Below are 23,016 nucleotides of genomic sequence, written 5' to 3'. Positions count from 1 at the left end.
GGGGTTAGTTTAGTATTTACACTAAAATAAAACCTGACTAAACACAAATTAAAGATATGAGATATATTGATCACGTGCCTAACATTTCAGTACAGAAACAGCACAGTTTCTATGGTAAAAGATAGCATCTTTGTTCAAAATGTTTAATAACAAGCATGGCAACAAACATGGCATAAGAACAATGCATGTTTAGAAAAATATATCTGCAAATGTATTTTTCAGAATACGCTATACATTCACCTGACCTCTACTCGATATTAAACATTTACAGTTTCACTAGAGAGTGACGGTAGAAAACAACACGGTCAGTTTCTGCTAAAAGATGTGGATGTCACGATCAGCTTACATCAGGAGAACGATGTAGGTAGACATTTTGGGAAAACAGGCAAACAACCTGAGGTGTCCTTATTTTTTAATTGATCAGTGCTTGTCGGTCGATACTTGATGTTTTCACAAGTTTGACATGAAAACAACACCCAACTCCTTATAATTTTTACTTAGACAACAAAAGAAAAGTAAACATGGACGACCTAAAACCACTCGGATTGTTAACTAAAACATAGTGATGAAACCTTCAACATAAATGTATTATTTATAAAATAGGTTGAGTAGAACCAAATGTGTTTCGGCCTACCTGACCAGTATCCAGTAGTGATGATACAGGAGTCAAACTAGGTGCAACCTCTTACTTTACTTCAAAACACAAAATTAATGCCAAACGAAAAAGTTATGCTGAATAGTCGAGTTTGAGTGAAAGAGGTATTGAAATTGAGTCACTTTCCATGTTTGAGTAAAAGAAGGATTGGTGGCTGTGTCTCCGTAGCTTAAACACTGCTTGGGTCTTCTGTGCGGACACCTTTTTGTTTACTGAGAATCTGTCCAAGTGTCTTTGAGGAGGGCCTGAGGTCACGGTCAGTATCCCGCTGGGTAGCCTCCTTTCCGTGGGTCAGACTCCGCACACAGACGCTCTCCCTGCCGCACCACCGCCTGCACCACAGAGTCCGGAGTCCTCAGCAGCTGTGTCACGTGGTTCTTCAGGGCCAGACCCTCCAGCACACTCTGCCAAGGCCACGTCACACAGACAAACATGTAGAGTCTTCTGCATGTGGTTTTACTACTCTTTAACAGAGGTCAAAACGTTTGCTTTTTTTCTCTGTCCATCTACATCACTTCACATACAAATTGCATGCCACACGTCTTTGGAATGTTTTTATATCTTTCTAGCAGCCAGTAAATCAACTTACATAGATATTAAATCAGTTTAATTCTAATTAATTGTGGTGATCCCCTAGGCTTTCCTCTGTAGTAAGATAACTCACCAACAAACACTTAAAACAGACATTCATGTCCCTCACGATGATTTGTAATTTTTAATCTTTTTCTTATTTGCCGTTGTTTGTTGTGATCTGTTGCTGTGTTCAGTACTCGTCTCAGTACTAGTGATGATAATTAAATTACTGCAAGACTTAAAACATGCTAGCATGTTAACACTAGCCTGCTAATCTTGCTTCCATTTATTTATTATTTATAATTATTTTCTCACATTGGATTCAGATCAGAGATGTGGTTGTTTTTATTGTTGTGCATCTTGATGCAATCTCTGAGTGTAATATAATCCAAAATTAAGTGTTGTTGCAAGTAGATTTTCATACTGACATGAGCTGAAATGACTAGTTGCATGTATGTTAGGAAATTAATCCAAAAATACACAGTGAGCTTTGCAAATTCCTGGAATTTGTAACCCAATTAGTTTGTCATAAGTAACATTCCTCTTAAATCGGTGATGTCCGTGATGTGTGACCCACCTTTTCAAAGCCCTGCTCCACCACTGTCATATTTGGGTTGAGTTGATTGTGGAATCGCGGCTCCGTCACAGCTTTCTTTAGGTCGTAGTTAAAGAACAAGGAGTTCAGGATTACCTGTTTTTTAACCAGAAAATGCGAAACGTCAGATAAGTGTGTAATTGTGTGTGTATGTGTGAATGAATCTGACTTACTAAGGCAGTAGCTGTGGTGATTTTAGTGCCTCCAGACGCTCCTACAACCATTTTCACTCTGTTCTCTTTGTCAAAGATGATAGTGGGACACATGGAAGACAGCGGCCTCTTGCCTGCCAACAGATAAACACAACGTGGCTGTGACTGCTGAATGTATAAATTGTTTACCTTTTGGTTCAATTGTCCCTGAACCGCAATGTTAACCTGGCACACATTTAATACAACTGTAAACACATTAAAGAGTAGCAGCGAGCCACATTTTGATGTTGGAAATTAGCTTGTAGCTGTGAAAAGGGGGAGGATGCTGTGTGTGTGAGCTGGACGTATAAGAGCCCCTGACAATGATAAATGCTGGAGCAAGTGAAAGGCTGTTTGAAACATCACCTTTGCATCCTCCTCACAAAAGAAAGGATTAAGTGACTGGAAACATGGCCTTATTTAGCAACACCATCCATCAAAACAGAAGGCGCCTCCCCCAACAACGGGGATGGCGCAATATGTGTGCGATAATTCAATCAGGCCACACCTGGTTGGATGAAGTTGTTGGGTGAGGGAGGGATTCCAAACCCATTGGTCATGTACGGAGAGCTGAAGTCGTCCATCTCATCGTTGAAGATGATTCCAGTTGATCGAGACATGACTTTGGAGCCAAAACTGAGGAAATAAACAGCTTTTTAACGATTCATGATTCATTCAAAAAACTGACTGGCTGTTCAGGAAAACACATTTCCTTTATTCTACAGGAAATTCTCTAAAAGCGTGACTTCTTACTATAGATTAATGGTGCTGGTGGCGGCCACGGCGCTTCCATCCTCAGCTATGACCGACAGGTGAGCGGTTCCGTGGTTGTCTGGGACAAAATAGTCTGGCTCGTAGTAGTCGTCTGGGTGGGTGGTGTCATCTGTAATTCTACTTCTTATGCCATCCGCAAAGTAGTCTGAAGTCATGTTGTGGATGAGCTGAGGAGAGAACAACAAGTCAGCTGCAGAACTCACTGTTTGTCCTGATGATCGTAAATGCTACTCAGTTGAAGAACACTTGTTTTTTTAACAATACAGAAAACAATCATGTGTTATAATTCCACTTTATCTTTTGTGATTTAGTTCAAATGCATATCTGTGGCTGAGTGTTTAATTGTATTGTTTAATTGTTATAATGTATTTTAGGTATTTGCTTGTTTTTATCGGGTCCAGTGTTTTAATTAAGGGGATTTTGATAAAGTTAGTTTGATGGGTATTTATAATGTACATGAATTATCCATAGATATTTGCAATCATATAAGGGGTCATTTTTTTTTTGTCGCAGGTAGCTTGTAAAAACTGGCTATAGGGGCAAGAGATGAAATTTAGCTTATGTAGCCAACTCTGGCTCATTTACATTATTTTTATTAATGAGCGCTGTCCCTATCAAATTCAATGAAAAACAAATGCTCATGTTTCCCTTAAACATGGCATTTTATATCCTTACTCTCACAACTGCGATCATACTGAGTACAGTGAAGCTGGAGATGCTCCAAAGTAAACATCTGAATTACAAAGACTTACATCAGTGATATTGAGATAACGTGGGTCTCCAAGTCTGCTCCTTTTGGCATAAGCAAAACGAAAGGCCTCTACAATGCGATGATACGTCAGAGTCTTCGTCTCTGATGTAGAGACGCTTGTGCCTGAGAAGTTGTACCCTGCAAAATAATCCACAGCAAAGAAATGTGTGTGGAGTAAATTAATGACATTTTCCCAGTCTCCGTGATGATGCTTCTCCATTACTGTATTAAAAGCCCATTCCTGCCCATTTCTCTCTATTGCAGGTCATAAACATTAAGTCGAATACCAACATGAGCCCTACCAGCAGATATGTGTCGGAGGGAGCATTTTCCTCCAGAGTCGTATATGAACACATTACATTTTAGCCCTAATTTGAATGTAATGTAGCCACTTTTTATTTAAAGCATGACTAAATATTCTCTGTGGCAACAGATGGGGCATCGATGCTGAATAAAATTTGGCAGCAGCTCAGTTTTCTGCTTCCAGAAGAGGCAGAGGAGCAGTTCGGGGACGACCTGGGGAAACCCTGACATCCTTTCTTTTGCATGGCTGCACAAGCACTCGGCCAAGCTGCTCACCATCCACTATGTTGAGTATGAGTGCCAGCACAGGGCCACTGGAGGGGGCGTCTGGGACATGCATTGTGTATTCCCCGACGTTCAGCTTCAGAGGGTTCTCGCTCAGCACAGGCTGGTACTCCAACAAATCATCGAGGGTGATAATGCCACCTGGAGCGGGCACGGAAAGGAACAGAGTGAATTTAAAATGATGTGTAACGTCAGCATTACTGAGGCTGTATTTTGTGAAGTCTTGGTTGGAATTTGTAGTTTGGTTCTGAGCCAATTTAACATTTATTCCATAGTGTATCTCCAAAGATAAAATGAGGAAGAAAACAAGACCTGCCGCCTGGATGTCCTCCACGATAGTCTGTGCCATTGACCCATTATAAAAGACATCAGGCCCCTCTTCTGCTATTCTTTGGTATGTGTCGGCCAGCTTCGGGAATCTGACGATATCATTCTCTTTCAGGATGTTTTTTTGAGAATCACAAAATATCTCACTGGAAGATGGACAAAAGGAAAAAGATGAGAATCCCTCAAATCACAACAATATTTAAGTTTGTAGAAGATTAAAACTGCTGTGAATGAAATTTAAAACATTTCTGACTTTATGCCCTACAGAGGTATCAGAAGACAATATTCCAGGAATCTTTGTGTATGACGTCATCCCAGGATAACTTAAAACTTAATCCCTTTTCAGCACAAAATATTGGAGAAATCCTTGTGCTACATTCATATCATGAAATAAGAAAAAGCTGAGATATTAGAGCCATTGTTGCTGCTCTTCAACTTAGCTTGTATATTTCCTTGTCATGCTTCATCCTCACCACATGTTGGCATCTCCTTGAATCGAATCTTTGCTCTTTAAGATGGCATGGGCCAAGGCTTTTCCTATAGGGAAACCATGACGAGCCAAGGCAATGCTGGGCTCAAACAGTTCCTTCCACGGCAGCCTGCCATGCCTCTTGTGAGCCATCTCGTAGCCGCGGATCTCCCCGGGAATGGCTATGGACAATCCACCTGTCATGTAGAAACAGCCATAACACCAAAGTGAATTTCACAAGCTCTGTCTTTCTGTCTCTTGTCTGCGTGGAGCACAAAGACACGCTGAGGCCTCTACAGATACTGATACAGACACAGATATAGATTTTTGTTATATGGAACCAGAAGCAGATACAATGGGAGAGAGGCAGAAAATATTTTTAAGTGCGAATAGCAGGACACACTGATCTGAGACGAGAATATTTATCCTCTCTAAATCCCTTTCTAGCCTCGGGGGATGCGTTACAGTGGCTTCAACAGTATCACAGAACTCAGTGAAGTCAGATCTGACTGAATCTTCCTCTCTCCTCTGCATCTGAGACACAGCCTGCTGCTACCTGTGCGAGAAAGCTTGGTGTTGTTGCCAAACATGTCTTCAGTGGCGTTCATGGGCGCTGTCTCTCTCGCATCGATGGTTTCCACCTTCCCTGTTGAACAGGAACGGAGAACAGATTGATGACTTTGGAGTAGTCTGCTTTGTTGACAAGGTACGACCGATGATGCACACTCACCTGTGGAAGCATTGTAGATGATAAAGAAGAGTCCTCCTCCGATGCCCATGCTGTGAGCGTTCAAAAGGCCGACACATAGCAAGGCAGCGATGGAGGCGTCCACGGCTGAACCGTTTTTCTTCAAGATGTCTCTGGAAACACAAGAAGACACCTGGTCAAAAAAAACAACCTTTGAAGCATACATCCGGACAGAGACAAATGTGCTTCCACTGTGCATCTGGAAAACAAAATACTCCTCACCTCCCCACTTCCGAACACTTTCCAGCATCGGCAGCCACAGCAGCCCTTGAGTAGAAGTGGTCCGAGGTGGGAGGCGTGTTTTTCTTCCCCAGCCCCATAAAGACCCCCAGGAACAGGCTCACTGCAGCCACCAGGAGAACCACCAGGCCAGCAATCAGGGGCTTCCCAACCATTTTCCTGGGAAAATCCACACATGCATCTCACAGTCAGAGACAAACAACTCAGCTCAGACACAAGTGTTTTCTCTGCCGGACACCACCAATCAGTTTCATCATGCCAGCCAAACCTTTGACAACAATCTGTCAAGGAGAAAATTCACTCACCTTCAGTTGTGTTTGCTCAGACAGATGTGGGAATAAAGGACAAAACGAGACCGATGAAGCGAACTCGCAGTGAGTGCCACTAGTGATGGAGCATGATGTGTCATCTCTGGTTTTTGTGATGATGGAGCATGGCGATCTCTTTGGTTTTCAAGTGTTATTATTGTTACGACGTCACATTGTTGTTGAGCAAAGCTTTTCAGATAATAAGCATGTGCCTCATGTCCACGTCTATTTTTTTTTTTTAAAGATACAGACATTTAAAAAAGAAGAGACACAGAGGAAGAAGGAGGTCATGAAAGCTTCAACTGTATGTTTGATCTCAAGGGAATATTAGCAAGGGAGTAACAGCGGTTGACATGTTGACATAAAACTGCACTTTTAATTCTTAGTCTATTTGTGAGTAAAACTCTTGAGTTGGTCTTTCCCTAACCTTCCCTTTCGCTCTGATATCAATCTGGCAGGTTGGCTGAAGTGAAGGTGAGAGAGGTCTGTTTACAGATGCAGCCAGCATCCAGCCCCGGCTCTGGGGCTCTGTCTGATTGGTTTACCCCGCACTGTTGCCATGCTCAGTAACCGTGTCACAGTCTATTTGGCTTATTCTGCCGGCATCCTCACCCTGATTGAAATGCCTGAGCCTCCATCCAAGCAGCACAGGTCCAACCTGGCAGCGTTGGTGACAGGAGCCCCTCAACGAGAAACAGCCCTTCTGTGGTACACCCCGGCTAATCCAGCGTGCATGGCTGTTGCTGGGCCGCATTGATAAAGCACTGTGAGAGGAGCCTGTGGACTGCTGCTAGTGCTGCGGCTGTGATTGTGGCATAATCTAATCACCGCTATCCTGTCCTGGATCTCCCAGGTTCAGAGCCACCCTAAGGATGTGCGTTTCTTTAATGGACAGAGCTGATTTACACCGGAAGAGGACAGTTACATATCTATTTGTCGCACATCTCAACAAGGGCCTTCCTTCAGCTGGTGTGCACATCACTGTCACTGGATCTCGGACGTTTTATGAAATATCAGCTGGCACGTGCTTATATTTGTATCCCTCGGTTGCAGTTTGACTTCGTTAATTTCTTGTGGATAATTTTCCACACAATAGAGGGGGTGGGCTTGTTTGTACTCTATCCTCTGCAGCAAATCAGATGACACACTACTGTTGTTCCTCGGCTGCAGGTGAGACACAGCCTGCAAAAACACTGACCACAGTGGAGAAGAAGATGATGTCATGTGTTTTTTACATGTGACTGCAGCCCTTTAATGACAGGGCCTCTACAGAGTGGGTGCTGCTATTATCATTTGTAAATGCAGCTACTTCTTTCCAAGCAGAGGTGGACAAATGTGTCTGTAGCCTGTGTTTAAATGAAGCTGGTTTTGCGTGTGTATTATAATCACACTATAATTGAATGCTACAACATTTAAAAGTACACGACCAGATTTAACATCAATTTCATCGATGTATTGTTGCTTTCGGTCAGTCAGAATGATTTGTGTGCTTTCTTTAGAGATATTGTTTCCATGCTCTTCATTTAAGTCTCTTACAGCCCCGTGTTAAATCTCCTCTCACAAAGAGGTAAAATTATCTAATAATTTAGAGAGATGGATGGATGGATGGCTGACTTCATTATGTGATGCACAGCAGTCTTCTGAAAATTGGAGAGAACAATAACACCTCCAACAACAACTGCACTGACACCTCCCATCACCACAATAATATTACATTTCCTGTCATGAAAAGTTGCTTCAATTATTTTTGTTTCACAGTTTGTTAAAGAGGGCAATACTTATGGGCACAAACGGTCTGTGAATATTGTTAGTTCGAATGGATTAGCACCCTTAACGTCTTCCTGATGGTAAAAGCTTATATGTACTAAGAAGGGGATGTGCTTCGTCATTAGTTATGGCTCACCCTTTCTTCACCACCCGAGCCATATTGACTATTTTTTGCAGTTTATTTTTATTAACAGACGATGAAAAATACCGGATGGTTCTGTTTGTGTTTATTTAGGAGGAGATGCTTTTAAGAAATGATATCAAGATATCTTAATATCCCTGTCCCTGATCAAACACCAAAATACAGTTCCCATGATGTACCTAAGTTTTCTTAAATTAGAACCCTCTCTTTAATGCCCCAGTCTTTCGAATCCCAGAGCTCCTGTTGATAACGCCTACTGTCTGTTTAACACGTTAGGTCGTGCTGAGATAACCCTGATGACATCACCAAGGTTTTAAAAGATTCCATCGGGAACCACAGATGATACATCTATTTTATGAGCTGGGTGGTGCTCCTAATGAAGGGTTAGTTGAAATAAATATGTGAGAATTGGTATCCCCCCTCAATTATCTATTAACCACTATTAACCCTTTTCAACCAGTGTGAGCCTGGTGCTATAGGGCTGGTTCAGAGATGGTTTAAGCTGTCAACATTTTAAAAACCAATTTGGGGGGAGGCAGAGCCATGTCATTACATCACTGTATACGTAACTCTATACGTCTCTGATTTCCCAGCAGCACTAATGCCTACTTCAAGCAAAACATCAACTGTACATGCATGACTGCAGAATCTCTTTTCAAGTGTTGCTCCTGACTTTGCAAATGCCATCCAAACATGACTGGTCCAAAGCATTTGTACTGCCCTTCATGATTGCTTTTTGAGTTAGTTTGCTCTATACACACGACACAAAGAGTTCTTAAAGAATGGTGGTCACAATGTTTTGTTTGGGCTTGTTGGTCACGATAATCCCACCCCCCAGGCCATGATATAAAAGATTCTTTCTTCTAATCTAGAGCAGTGTTTTCTGCTTTTTGGAACACAAAGAACTTGTTCAAGATTAGGCCTTGAAATGCTGCAGCGTATGAGACCCCTCCAAATCTCGTGACCTCTCAGGGAATTGCAATTCTTTTGTTGGTTTCTTTCTTTATTCCTCTTCTCTGAAGACAAATCACAATATTCAAAATCTAACAAGAACACAAGAGCACGGTCGACAGTTGTGTGTGTGTTTAGGCCGAGAAATAATATCGAGAGAGAGCCAAAGCTCTGACAAAACAAATAAGTAGCATGGTGATGATACATCAAATGAAGGGAACAAGTCGACAACCTCCAGGAAAACATGCAGCATTCTGGGTCCAGTGAGTGGTGTTCAGCCAGGGGAAATATTTATTAGACAGAGGCTCAACTGTTCTGCTCCACTAAACAAGGGTGAGACTTATTAAGTTCAGATCATGAATCAATGTCTCTGAAGCCACAATGATTGGGGCCTACAAATACTGGACTTACAATCTGCAAAAGCTGTGTGTGATAAGATATCTTCACTGAGAGACGATTCTTGGTCTCTAATGTATCTTCACTGATGAGTCCCCCCTCAGTGACCCCGCTGGGTCTGTGAACAAGATACCGACGCATGTGACAGAAAGGTACGCTGGGACATGGATGTTCTTCAAACAATGACAATGATTTAGTGGAGTTGTGACAGATGCAAATAGGATCTGACAGCTTGTGCAGTGGCTGTTACCAAAGTGTCAAAAGATACATTCATATTTATCCAGGGCCAACGGCGATGCTGAAATTTGGGTGAGTGGATGAAAGAAAATACAAACTTTATATTATTCCGAAGTATTAATTTGAAACATCCTCAGTCAAGACCCAAGTCGCAAACCGCAAATTTGAGTCCTCATAAATTTCTAGTTATTGCAGAGGCAGATCCACGGGCACTGGCCCCTTTGAAATTGATTGATTCAGGAGACCCCCTGTTCTGTCAGTAGGTTTAGATTTTTTAAATTAAGTAGTCACTAACAATAAATATGACAATCTTATTAACCATCAGTATCAATTGCAGCATTTGTGTGTTTCATCACAGCACTGATATAATTTAGTATACATCGCCCTTTAATCTGTAAACAAACTACTGTGAGGCATAAAAATGCCAAAATCCTTGTTTAAACACTAACAATAATTAATGTGATGATTTCTTGAGAATTTTTATTTTAGAACACAATGTGCTTGATCAAGGATGTTGGACATGTAACATCCACGTAGGAGTAAATTGTGGCCCCTTTTGGCCCCTGATTCAGAAACATCCTTGACCGGCCACTGAGTGATTGTCTTATGTGTTTGGGGGATTGTGCATTTCAGGTTTGCCTGAGATATATAAAATAAAAACGCACAGCCATCCTCCAGTCTTTCATCTGATCTGTAGCTAACAACAGGAAGAGGAGGAGGAGGAAGAAGATGAGAATGAGGAGGAGTTGGTTCAAGGCTCGGAGGATGACCAGATGCAGGGATTGGTCGGACGCTCCACGTTGCAGAAACCTAAACAGCATCGTAGAGCAGCCGGAGGATGAAGCAGCCGAGGAGCATCCCTCATCATCAACCTCATCATCATCATCATCCGAGCCAAGCGCATTCACGTAGCTCTCGGTGCACGGGTGCAAAAGTCAAAATAACAGCGGTGTGAGAGGATGGTGATAAACCGAGACTGTCGCACCGGGATATTTTGCAGCTCTGCACCGGATCAGTGTTGCCGCTGACGGCCAGAGCCAGACAGACAGCACGGCTGATACCCAGTGAGGAGCGCCAGCTGCTGCCAGGAAAACAAACACCAACAACCGAACAACACTGATCACAGCGCCCGCACAGCGCGAGGATCACGATGGGCTCCAGACTGAGCAGACAGAGCAGCCTGGACAATGAGAATTTCTCCAAAAAGCGACGCAAGCTTCTGGATGGCGCCGGGGAGGTGAGCGAGCGGGGCGGCGGACGGGGCGGCGGCGACTTTCTGTTCGCGCTGATGCTGAAATCGGACAAGCTGCCCGGGATGCTGCGGAGATCCAACCACAGTCCGTACACGAGGCGGGTGGCGTGGATCAAGGAGATTCAGAAGCTGCTCCGAGAGCGCAGGATCGAGCAGGCGACCGACGTGCTCAAATTACTGAGGAAGGTAAGAGGAGAGTGAATGTGCGCACTGCTCGGCCTGCAGGAACCCCGTCAACAACCTGTTTACATGGAGCTGCTGCTGCTGCTCTGGTGCTGATGCTGCTGCCGAGCATCCTTATTAACATATCCCCCAAGCAACAGATGGGGCAACAAGCAGAAGATGCTCCCATACGTATGTGTACAGATATCTTTGTCAGGACCATTTTGAGCGTATCCTGGCCGGTCCTTACCTACTGACCCACTTCCAATGAAAGTGCTTTTAGATTTAGATTTAGATTAAGCTTTAAGGTTTGGCATTTCGTTGTGATGGCTAGTGAAAGGGTAGGGAGCTATAGGGAATGCAATAACCCAATTAGTGTCCTTGCAAACAAGTTCAAGGTTGTTTGTGTGTGTGTGTAGTTTAATATGTTTGCACAGCTTCCTCATCCCTGACCCCTGACCTCTAACCTCTGACCCCAAGCACTCCTCCCACCCTCATTAACACTCCCTCCAGAAGTATTATTTTCTACAGAAACTAGGCCACTGGCAGAGCATGTGTACCTATGACACATCGTTTCAGTGACAGACGCAGCATGTGACTCAACACACTCTCCCGCGGGCAGACGAGCACCATGCTGGCACTCTGTTTCATAGGATCACCTGCGCTCCCCTGAATAAGCAAATGCATCCTGCGTGTCATCGCCTTCATCCCAAATTTATCACTGTCTTTACAGCACTTTACCACCATCCTCCCTCCACACCTTTCCTTGTTTCCTTTGCTGTGGCCAGCCTCATCTCTCCTTAGCCTATTCTAATGCTCCCATTAGAGCGGCCTGCCCCCCTCCAACCCTTTCCACTTCTTATGTCTCCTTCTCTCTCTGTTATGGGCTGTGCTCCAGCAGCAACAATGTAAGCCCTGGAGCCCTGCGTGTTCCACAGAATATACATTACTCCACTCCAAAAGGTTTTATTAACTCTTGCTCAGAGAGAAAAGGTCACTGAAATGCAAATGAAGAGTGCTGTCATGGCTTCAATAGGCCTTTTCATATTTTGTTTCATATTTTGTGGCCGCGTGTTTTTTTTTTTTGGTTGGATTACTTGTTTTTTTTCTATGGTTTAGCCTGTGGCTGATGAAATCTTAGCCACAATCTGAATCTGAAAAACCAATCGGATCGGATTAAAAATGAAGCCCAGAACACTAGCGTTTTTAATGCTCTCTTAGAAAATATTTAATAGCTACTGTATGAGCAGGTGGTCGTGACCTAGAGAATGCACTGCTACGCTGAGGAAATAGGGTTTGATCACAGTCAGGGGTTTGTTTTCTAAGGCTTTCCTCACCTGCTGTGGGAGATGTAGCATTAAAACATGCCTAAAAGATGTAGGTGCACAAAAAATTTGACAACAGCTTCGGGGATCTCATTTGTTTGCCTGCCCTCAGGCCTCCTTCTGTCTTTTAGCTGTGGGCCAATTCAGCATTAATTACTCTGAAACTTTGACACGGGAGTGAGAGAGTGGAACTTCCTTAATCAAGCCGAGGAGATAAACTGGCTTGCTGAGGCTCCATGACAGCCACATCACAGGGGACACGGGCTAGCTCCCTCTAAATGAGCTCCACTTTTATTAAATGAGCCTTACTTTATCTTCTGTCGTTGCACTGCAAGCCGGCAGATCTCTGAGAGATCCTTTTCCCCCGAATTTAAAAGGAGTTTGTGGCAGAGTTAATTGGTGTAACACCGAGCTCTGCTCCAGATATGAGAAAAGATCTGAGCTTTGCTGCGGATATGGTGAGGATTTGTGGCCCCATGCTACCCCTGCACATAACAATTGAACGTGTCTAAACCCAGATGGGGGGGTATTTTTATATCTTGTTTTTAATATATATATTTTTTTTTTTTTTCAGTAGGGGAAGAAGCAGCCTCTCTGCCGCCCTGGGTTTAGTCTGCGTTTACTGTTGCTCTTGTTAAAAGAGGAGCCAGTAATGGTGAGCGGCCAGCCTCCCACTCAATTGTCTATTATAATCAATGCTAATTGTGTTCCAGAGACAAGCAACTGTGTCTGCGCAGGTGTGTGCACACTGTATGTCTTTCAGGCTTGCCTCTGCCATTAAAGTTGCATGGGCTCCCACAAGGGCTCTGCCTCCTGCGGACCTGTGTTGATGAAGATAGATAGTTGTAGCTCATTGAACACAGCTCTTTCTCATCACAGTCAAGGAGTCGTCTGAACTGAAATCTGCTCTTTTTAGCTTTGATTTGTTTTTAATGCGATGCTGGTGGATTTGTCACATGTGTGTTTAAACTGCCTTGACAGTGATCAGCTTTGACTTCTTTGGGAATATATTCATGGCCTACTCCTTTCTGCAACTGTCATATGGTTATATATATATATATATACGGGAAATATCAGACGGCTAAGGGATTAAATAGGTATTTTGAGTTATTCCAACAGGGTTTTGAATGATAAGGCATGGTTTCTAAAGTGCTAGACTCTTACCCTCTTAGTTTGTATAAACAGTATGCTCCTTGGCATGTTGGTGTATGCAGGGAGGCTCAGTGCAATGGAGGTGTGATTATATATGCTGAAACACAGCGTTCCCTGTGACTCCCTCTAGATTTCACTCTCCCACTGTAGATAAAAACACTGTCTCCTTGAATGAATATTTAAAACCAAACATTCCTTTTATCTTTCCATTTCTAGTCGCATTGCCCTTGACACAGCAGAGGCCCCCTTTTTCTATCACGAATGCATTCTCCACCCCGCACGTCCAAGGACACGCTGTTCCGTTTTAAATTATTGCAGGGTGTTTGTAAAATTTCCTATTTCTGTGATGTAATTCTTCTAAATTTTTTAGGATCTGGGTTTGGAAGGCACCTCTCTGAATGACATCTTGTACAAAAACGCAGCCTTCCTCAACCTAGTGGACCCTATCTCCCACGAGCTGCTGCTTAGCCTGGCTCGAGAGATGCAGTGTCCTAAGAAGGTCAGTTTTTTGCTGGGAAAATCAAGCTCGATGTTGGTATTTTGCAAAAGAAAGCATTTCTTACCCTAAAAATATTCCCCTGATGATCTACTTTGAGCAATCTTAGATCCATGAAAATCTAATCTGAGGATGTTGCTGAAAGGGTTGAAAGCCATCCTGCAGACACGTGCTGCTTTTGAGGAGCTAGAAATAGGAACATCTGTTAAGTGTGAGTCCTGGAGAGCTGTGCTCAATGCTGTTTGTTGGATCATATTGAAATGTCACATCTGCAAACTTGAGTTACCTGTAAATATATGTAATATACGTGGTTAACCTCAAGGAATGAACAGAATAAGTGCGGTAAAAAAATTATAAAGTTCTTCATGTAAAGAGAGACATTTATAGCTTGGTATGTCTCAAACTGCAGCAGTGAAGATTTAAGTATTTTGGCGAAGTCAGTCCGAACCAGCAGCCACATCATGGTTAATGAAATGAAATTACCAATGTTTACAAGTGTCTGTGTTGAATCTCTCTGCTCCTGTGTACTTCCTGTGTTTTCCAGCCCAATGCACACCTGCATGAGATTAGAATTTTCTTGCTCCAGCAGGGCAGCTAAATTGTGTTCTGTTCAGACGTAGCTCTAAACACTCTTCTCACTCTCTTCTGCAGGATGCGGACACCATAAAGTCCTCTGACAAGATTTGCAGGCAGCTGATCTACCACCTGACCCCGCACTCAAAGTGGCTGAGGCAGAGCATGTCCAGACAGAAATCCCAGGCCTGGTAAGCCCCTCTGTCCAGACATCCAGTCGGTAATAAATCGGCAGCTCTGCACAACAGAGAGCACAGCTCTGCTCCATGTCGAGCTGTAGAGATTTCCATCTTTGTAGCTGACATTGTGCTAGGGCAGAGCCGGCCACAGGCTGACCTGACGGAGGCGCCATGGTAACCGCAGCTGTCAGTCATCCCTCTCTTAAGTGATCATGTCCAGGCAGTGGATGTGCATAATTTGCCACTGGGCTTCTATTCTCTTCAAAAGTGGCATAGCAGCAAATTTGTCCATCTGCTCGCTGGAGAAAAGCGGGGCGGGTGACGATGAAATGTAATTGTCCTCGTCTTGATCAAAGACTGAATTGCTTTTGATGTGCAAATGATGACTAGAGAATTATCTTGTGTACAAATAGTTTTTTTTTATGCAAAGGTGTGGCTTGGTAATCTATTCACGAACAGAACCAGGCAAGCTTTCCCGTGTAATTGAGTATTCAACAGCGGGCCAGACGAGCACGTAATGCATTCACTTTCTGGAGATGAACATAATCTAAGGACTGAGAAGGAGACAATGAGAAAACAGTGAGATGTGGCAGGGTCATTATGAGTCAGTCAGAGGTATCAATACGCAGAATCTGAGGCAAAGCGACATCGTATTCACAAGATCCCACCCTTCTCTGCTGAGGGCTGTGCTCTGCTCGTGGGCCTTTAAATTCAGCCCCGCAAGAGGAGAGACAGAATTGAACTGACACCGACAGCATCTCTGGCAATGGGCAGATACATACGATTGCTAAATTCCTCACTAAAGGGACTTTTTTTTTTTTCATGTTGTTGGCTTCATAAACCTGCAGAGAGAGAGAGAGAGTCTGACACCAGCTGAGACAGCAGGAGCAAAATGAATCACTAAAAGAAAAAAATGAACACGGCTGCTGCTATGAGCTCTGACAGCTTCGCCTGCCTTGGTGATCGTGAACAAAAACCTGTCAAAGCTGGAAAGAGGCGAGACAGGGCCAGTCAGACTCTGACTGTGAATTCACCTCAAAAAAAAAAAAATTTGTCTGGTTTAACAATTTTATAAAAGCACCTATGCGATCATTCCCTGGGTGGAGTGTTAGTTTCCTACTTAGTGTTATTGAAGAAAGCAGCCTGGCTGAGGTTTTAGTGTTTTAAATGTTATTGTATGTGGTCGTGTCGGGTGGGGAAGGTCAAAGGATGCTTGTTTACACTTTTGGGAATTTCATTTATTCCCTTTCTGTTTCGAGAGTTTGATGAAAAGATGCCACTCTTATTCCAATAGGCTATTCTCAGTGGCGGATCATGAGTTTTCTTAATCATTGTCCATAAAGGGGTCTCATTCTACATAGAGGGCCAACATCCATGCACAATTCCTGATTCAGTAACGTGCACGTTTATGTAATTCCTTCATAGCTGCTAGCTCTAAAGTTTTGAGCAAAGCCACATATCATGAACATATTTTTGAAAGTTCCTTGTTCAAGCACACAATCAATCACACTCAATGCCATGTGACAACACGTTGTCACATTTTTTATTTGTACTTAAAAAAAATATATATTACTGACAGGAGAGGGGCTAAGTCAATTTCAGCTGCGGCCAGTGCCCCCCTGGGTGTATGTGAGATCACAAATGTTTGTGTTAGAGGCTCTGGACTTTCTCCGGAGTTTCTCTGGCCAGTCTCCTCATAAATACTGCCGCTGCACCCTTTCACTCTTGTACTTGCATTGCCTTGAATCGCTCGGGACCACCATGGTCCTCCACCACACTAATGTCCACTACATGGGATTCCTGAGTGGAGAAGATCTCCACCTCTGGGGCTACAGGTGCCACAGATATTAGAAGTTCTAAGTTGCACTTTACAAAGCAAGATACAACATCTACATTATAGAGCTTGAGTTGTGGTAGACAGATTTGTAGTCTTTATACCAAGTTAACTGAACTGCTCACCGTCTGTAGCTTCATCATAGATGTGGTATCAAGCTTCTCTCTAACACTCTGTTGAAGAAATGAACAGGTGCATTTTCCAACATATTGAACATCTACTTTATCAAAGAAGGATTTAATTGCCCGCATTAGAACACACCTCATAAAGATTATAGTAGCTCCCTTAAACTTCCATCTTTGTTCAGCTGCAGACAAACTGCTCTCATCTGGGCAAAAATGCAGCCGTGTCACCCCTGTGAGGCTCCTGTGTTCTCTGTGAGGGAAAACAGCTCAGTCTGTTTAATGCCACCGGCTTATTCATCCCTTCATTATCCAGCATTAGCACTGCACAGCGGCCCCCATAGATACTGTACACACATTTCTGACGGAAATACCGCACTGAATTAATGTCCTAATTTCACTAATCCCGTTAATCTGTCTAAGTATTTTATTTGTTTTTTGCTAGAAATGTTGTTTTTTGGGGTTTATATGTAATGAAAGAGCTCAGTAATGGGGTTTGTGGAGGCAGTGACCCATAACCGCTGCCAAGCCGCTCCATCCTAAAGGGTAATTTCATGTGCGTGTTGAAAATTGCAGGTCCTTTGGGACCTTTTTCCTCTTCTATTTTCACACCACTATCTTCTGGTTGCATCAGCCTCATTTGACCCCGTAATTATCTTTTTTTTCCTTTGTCCTCTGAATGTTCAGAAATACAAAATAACCATTTAGTGGATTTTCCATTTCAGTGCAAACTATCTGTTTTGGTTTCTGCATTACTCCTCCACCTTTTCTCAAATTCACATTATATTGTGCACTGTAGCATACCATGCACATTAAAGCTTCCTAAGGGGCACATCAATTGTTTTTTTACTGATGGTTTCAGCAATGCCAGGAAATTACAAAGTGGTCAGAGCTGCCCTCCTCTCCAGGCTGTTTGACCAAAACATCCACCACATGAAAAGATATATAGGTTATAATAAAGGTTATATTTATGTGCAAGAACCGTTTTTCTTGTTGTGAGCTTTCAGCGGTGAGGTTGGATTCCCTGTACCATCAAGGACAATGCAGCAGTGTGAGTGAGCACATGATTCCTGGACACAATTTTCACTCTGGCACTCTCCTCTATATGTGATACAGCAGAAAATGAATTGGAAATGAAAGTGGAATGGCAGAGAGCAGATGTGATTAGACCGCTGATCTCACATCTCTCTTGTGCAGCTTGCCTTCAGCCATCAGTCGACAGAAATGAATAATGAAGCAAAACAAGAAAACAAAAAATATGAGCTGGATAACAACAGCTTCAGGGGAAGCTAGGGAACAAAAATGAAGTCCTGGAAAATACAGATTTAAATTTAAAATAAGGTGGGATTTTCATGACTTCTGCTACCATCCACCCACTTGTTGTTCTCACCTGATTTCAACCAAGAAAAGCTGGTATAAATATTCATAAATGACTAGAGTCAACTGATTTACGCTGACTGAATTCAAATACTGCCTCATTATATGAAATCACTGACACACAGAGACTGACGAGCCGCACACAGACAGGAGACGCACTCTGCTTCCTCCGTATTTAAGTGGGAATACTTTGTAGAAGGCTTCATTATACAATGCAACTTTAATTGATTAAAGATTACTTAATTATGTAATGGATATTTATTAGATAATGTCATTATGAGCATAGTTCGGTAAACACTCTTACGACAATGTTGATGCCATTTGTGTTATTACAGGCATCAGTTCAATGTCTGTGCAGGGGGGGATTATTTTCTCTCTCTCTGCTGCCTCCAACATCTATTTAGTGACATGTATTGAATGTGATTGGATTAATTGTGGAGAACACTGCACCGCTGCACCATTTCTTTTTTTTTAAATCCATTTTAATCGCTTACCTATAAACTGGTTTTATGGTTTAATGTCTTGTCAGCGTTCTCATGGACGGAGAAACGACAAAACAAAAGCAGTCCTCTCGTTGTCCGTGACGCTCCTGGGTTCGGGCATTAAATTAATCTTGTGGAGGGACGGAAGAGGCTTCCTGAGAGGACGCCTCAGACATCTATTTTTCATGCTTGCTGCGCTCAAAAGGATGGGTCTGTCTGAAAAGGAGGGAGTTGTGTGATCAAAACCTATTCACACCTGCAGGGGAGCCTCCGCCAGGCTATTATAGGACTTTTGTGCCTTCGGTGAGGATGAGGTTTCTATCATAGAAAAGGCTGCCCGGGCAAAGCAGACAATGGAGAGGTAGAGGACTGTGGCTTACTAGACTGTGATAAAGTTACAGCAGCCGTGACAAATGTCTCCATCCGATAGATTCTAAATGAAACTTGCCTTAAGGCTGGCGTCACAATCCGATTTTAGGGAAAAGAATTGTGTAAGGCTATTTGTAAAAATACATTTGTGTTCATCAGCTTACGACTTGCTCTCAAAATGGAGTCTCACATGCTGCTCAGGGCGCATCTATCTTCAATGTGACCAAAACACAATTTAAATTTTACAAGTGACAGGTGCTGCAGTAAATGTCACAGTAAGTCACTGGGCGCCAGAGGATGTTATAATTCATCCTGATGCCAGATCAGCTGTACAGGCCACTTCTGTAACAGTTCATGTTAATCATGGAGTATCATTGTGGGGCAACATGGTCAGCGCTTAAATGGACTGACTGGAAACAAAAGGGCAAAGGAGTGTGTAAATAATGAATATATTTTCACATGCAGTGTAAAGTTGAAGAAGTCTCACACGAGCGTCAGTTATGTTCAAATTTAGCTTCAAATCCTTTTTGTATGGAAAACACAAAACAGGTCACTCAGATACAACTAGACCTCAGCCAGGGTCAACACTGCTCAGCCACAGTTGTACAGCTGTAATATCGTGCAATCATCCTGTGCCACTGCACTTTACTTTATAAACTGTCTATACAAACCACTACAGTCAAAAGTGTACAATGTTTAATGTACATATTCAGCATTTTTATAAAATGTTTATCATTATTCTATTAATATTTTGTATTCTCTTGTCAACCTCATTCTGGCCTGCCTGCTGCTGTAACAACTCAATTCCCCCCATGTGTGGATCCATAAAGTTTGATCTTATTTTATCTTAATAATAAGCATTAGACAATCAACACATTTCAAGAAGGGTATGAAACATATGCTTCAGTAATCCTTACCTTACGCTCAGCACATGAATATTTAATACATAACTCCTGTAGCTGACTTTTACAAATGATCACTATGAGTTGACAGGCTCGCTAGTGGATCATCAGTTACTGACTGTTCATTCACAGTAACTTTATCTTCATACAGTCACTTTTATGATTAGGCAGATCAAATGTACCAAGAGCACTTTTGTCTGTAATTGGATTCAGCTAATTGCTTGGCATGAATTCATATTTGAAAGAGCTGTGATTTCAGCGTCCTCAACTGATGATTCATTAACTAATCATTTGAAGTATTAATGGCAGGCAGCAGCTCATGTTACAGCCTTCGTTAAATTATGGTCAGGAGTCATGCAAACTTTGTATGATTGAACCAATCATCCATCCATCCATCATCTATACCAAAGGTTCCTCATTTTTCCTCAGCCAAGGACCAACTACAAGATAGAAAATATTCCAGGGACCCCCTCATGAATGTCCCTTGGAATAATTTAACACAGCCTTTCTTTTTTTACTTCTACTTAGTTACATGAAAGAACACAAGAGAAACCCCTAACCCTAACCCTCAACCGGGTTTCGAACCAGGAACCTCTGAGCCTCTGTGAGGCTACAGCAACGTCACAGTGACACAGGGCCACAACTATAGAACCATGGCCCTCTATAATACCAATAGTGGATGGAAGTGGTGCTTAATGAATTACTTTTGTATGCTTTACGGATGTGTTACCAACAATCATACATGTGAAAGATTATTTAAGGAAGTTCAGTGGATGATGAGAAAAAAGGGAAAGTTCTTCCTTTTTTTAATGCCCTATTTAGAAATGTTAGAAAATACTGGATCTGTGCTTAATGACCTAATTTTCACCCAATGTCACTAAAATCTGTCATCACACGGTGGAGACACCTGCTACCTAACAAATAATAATAAACATTACTTCTGTGGTGGAGATAATCCCTTAATTTCAATTGTAGAATTTTCTCTAGTATTTCCCCAATAGCATTTCCAAAGATGCCTCCAATTTTCATTCCTGACCTAAAAATATAGAATCCAAAATCTATTCAAGTTTTATCTTTTTTTAAAACACACTGCATAATATATCTTTTGAGTAGTAGACTGTCCTAGCTCTGGGCTATAAGGAGCTCCTGCCCATCAGAGCTTTAAACTCAAGCTGCTGGCTCATTCCGATGTTTTGGCTCCTCTGTTTACACTAGTAAATCCCCATGCTGCAGTCCCTGTATCAACCTTCCGCTCCAAGCTGGCACATTCACCCCCTCTTTTATACAACACAGGAAGCACAACATAAAACCAGGGCCTTGTTCCAGTGTCACAGATAGTGGTATCATTCTAAGATCTGTTTCAGCCCCCACGTCTAAAAAACTTCCACTGTTATGTGCTTTTTTGTTTCGAAGTGTCATCTAAGTTATCCTCTCTTTCTCTCTGTGTTCCCCAACAGTCTCAAGACCACCCTACAAAAAAAGCTGTCTAGTGATTCTGTTGACTTGTCCGGCATCCCTCTCTCCACTCGGGATGTCCGCCAAGTTGCCTTCTACCTCCAAAACAACAGAGACAGTGTGGTGGCTGTGGACATTAGCTTCACCGAACTCCAGGACGAGAACCTGAGGCTTCTACTGCCTCTTCTCGCCTCACTGCTTAAACTTAGCACCCTGGCTCTCAACGGAAACCGGCTCACCCTGGCTATCCTCAAAGACCTCAGCGAGATGCTCAAAGACCCCAAGATGTTCTCCAGCCTGGCCTGGATCGACCTGGGCAACAATGTGGATATTTTCACCATGCCTCAGCCGCTGCTGGTGGCGCTGCGCCGGCGCTGTAGCCTGAAGAGCAGCTTGCCAACGATCTACGAGTACACAGAGGGTCAACCCTACAGCTACCATCTGGAAACCTCCATCGAGGAGCCCAGCCACTACGAAGAGGAAGAGGAGGATGATGACGAGGCGGCGGACGAGGACGACATGGGGAACAAATTCGAGCTGGAGCCATGGGGTTTGGGGGAGAAGCAGCACTCCAAAGACTTCACCCTCCACTACTGTGAGAGGTGATGGGGTCTTGTCTGTGCGAGGCTCTGACAACTGTGGAGGACACGTCGTCCCGCAGCACACCGTAACTTCCTTCGCCCTCTCGCCCTCACACCACCCTTCGAGGCATGAGAGAGACCACTGCCCACATTGTGAACTTCTCGTCCTGACACAGCTTTCAAGCTATTCCTAAACCATCTCTCTGAGTTAACCCACACAAGATAGTGACAGTCACAACGGCAGACTTACTGTGTTGGTGGATGGTGCTCTTGGGAACAAGGTGCGGTTTCATTGGAGGGGGGCTGGAAGAGTTAATGAACCGATGCTCTCTCTCTCTCTCTCTCTCTCTCTCTCTCTCTCTCTCTCTCTCTCTCTCGCTCTCTCTCTCTCTCTCTCTCACCCTCTATCTCTCTCTATCTCTGTGATGGTGGCAGCTGAAGAGCCAGTCCCAAGGAGGTGTAGATCAGTCGGTTGGATGGAGGAGCAGCATCTCAGCGGTGGCTGTAGTGGAAGTTAATTTGGAAACAGTGGGTCCCTCTGGGTTCTCTACCAGGACTGAGACTATCTCTGGCAGGCAGGGCCACATTGTGTGTTCTCTGTTAATCTCTCAACAAAAGCTATGACACAAGTTCAACAGACTATACAGCCGACGACCTGTCACGTGACGCTGGCAAAACTGCTAGGTCAAGACTTTTTGCGGCTTTTTCCCCCCCTTTCCAAATGTCCACTTGTGAATGCCCGTGCAGCCCTTGTGTAGATGTAAATGAGGACACAAAACATGGCCCTGTTGTGTTCCAACAGGCTATTTTTGTGCACTTTTGGTGAACAAAGCAATCTTAGAAGACAACAGGCAGGACTCAACAATGGGTAGCTGTCACTGATTGTTTTTTGTACTTACCTAAATGCTGATACTCACCTCTTTGTAATTATTAAAGTGTTGTAGTCATCACCACAGTGTTTCAGTGCAGTTATGACACAATTTCCAGCTGTAATATGGGCCAGGCCCAAACTGCCCTTCCTCCTGACATCCGTCTCCACAAAC

General features: G+C 43.2%; 2 protein-coding genes across 3 annotated transcripts; one reads left to right on the top strand and one right to left on the bottom strand.

Annotated features, from left to right (window-relative positions):
- Nucleotides 1–122: 122 nt before the first annotated feature.
- On the bottom strand, nucleotides 123–6,066 carry ggt1a (gamma-glutamyltransferase 1a). Of its 2 annotated transcripts, XM_053421223.1 has the most exons (12): nucleotides 5,894–6,066; nucleotides 5,654–5,784; nucleotides 5,480–5,569; nucleotides 4,928–5,120; nucleotides 4,440–4,600; nucleotides 4,119–4,268; nucleotides 3,541–3,677; nucleotides 2,768–2,955; nucleotides 2,523–2,650; nucleotides 1,997–2,109; nucleotides 1,806–1,919; nucleotides 123–1,059 (listed from the first exon to the last, which is right to left on the bottom strand). In XM_053421223.1, exons 1-12 carry the CDS (start codon nucleotides 6,064–6,066, stop codon nucleotides 913–915), a joined length of 1,725 nt encoding a protein of 574 aa, XP_053277198.1. In that variant the 3' UTR covers nucleotides 123–912. The 2 variants fall into 2 exon arrangements, with proteins under 2 accessions (XP_053277198.1, XP_053277199.1); XM_053421224.1 differs by lacking the exons at nucleotides 3,541–3,677; nucleotides 4,119–4,268; nucleotides 4,440–4,600; ... (2 more) ...; nucleotides 5,654–5,784; nucleotides 5,894–6,066 and having other exon boundaries at nucleotides 1,806–1,926; nucleotides 1,962–2,109; nucleotides 2,768–2,943.
- A 4,796-nt stretch (nucleotides 6,067–10,862) lies between these two features.
- lrrc75ba (leucine rich repeat containing 75Ba) lies at nucleotides 10,863–21,998 on the top strand. Its single transcript, XM_053421222.1, has 4 exons — nucleotides 10,863–11,150; nucleotides 13,974–14,102; nucleotides 14,751–14,863; nucleotides 21,395–21,998. The coding sequence occupies exons 1-4, from the start codon at nucleotides 10,863–10,865 to the stop codon at nucleotides 21,996–21,998; spliced, it is 1,134 nt and encodes a 377-aa protein (XP_053277197.1).
- Nucleotides 21,999–23,016: the final 1,018 nt, after the last annotated feature.

The sequence above is a fragment of the Pleuronectes platessa genome, chromosome 4, assembly GCF_947347685.1.
Source record: "Pleuronectes platessa chromosome 4, fPlePla1.1, whole genome shotgun sequence".
NCBI lineage: Eukaryota > Metazoa > Chordata > Actinopteri > Pleuronectiformes > Pleuronectidae > Pleuronectes > Pleuronectes platessa.
The sequence above is the reverse complement of the archived record's forward strand: the minus strand, read 5'-3'. Positions and strand labels throughout refer to the sequence as shown.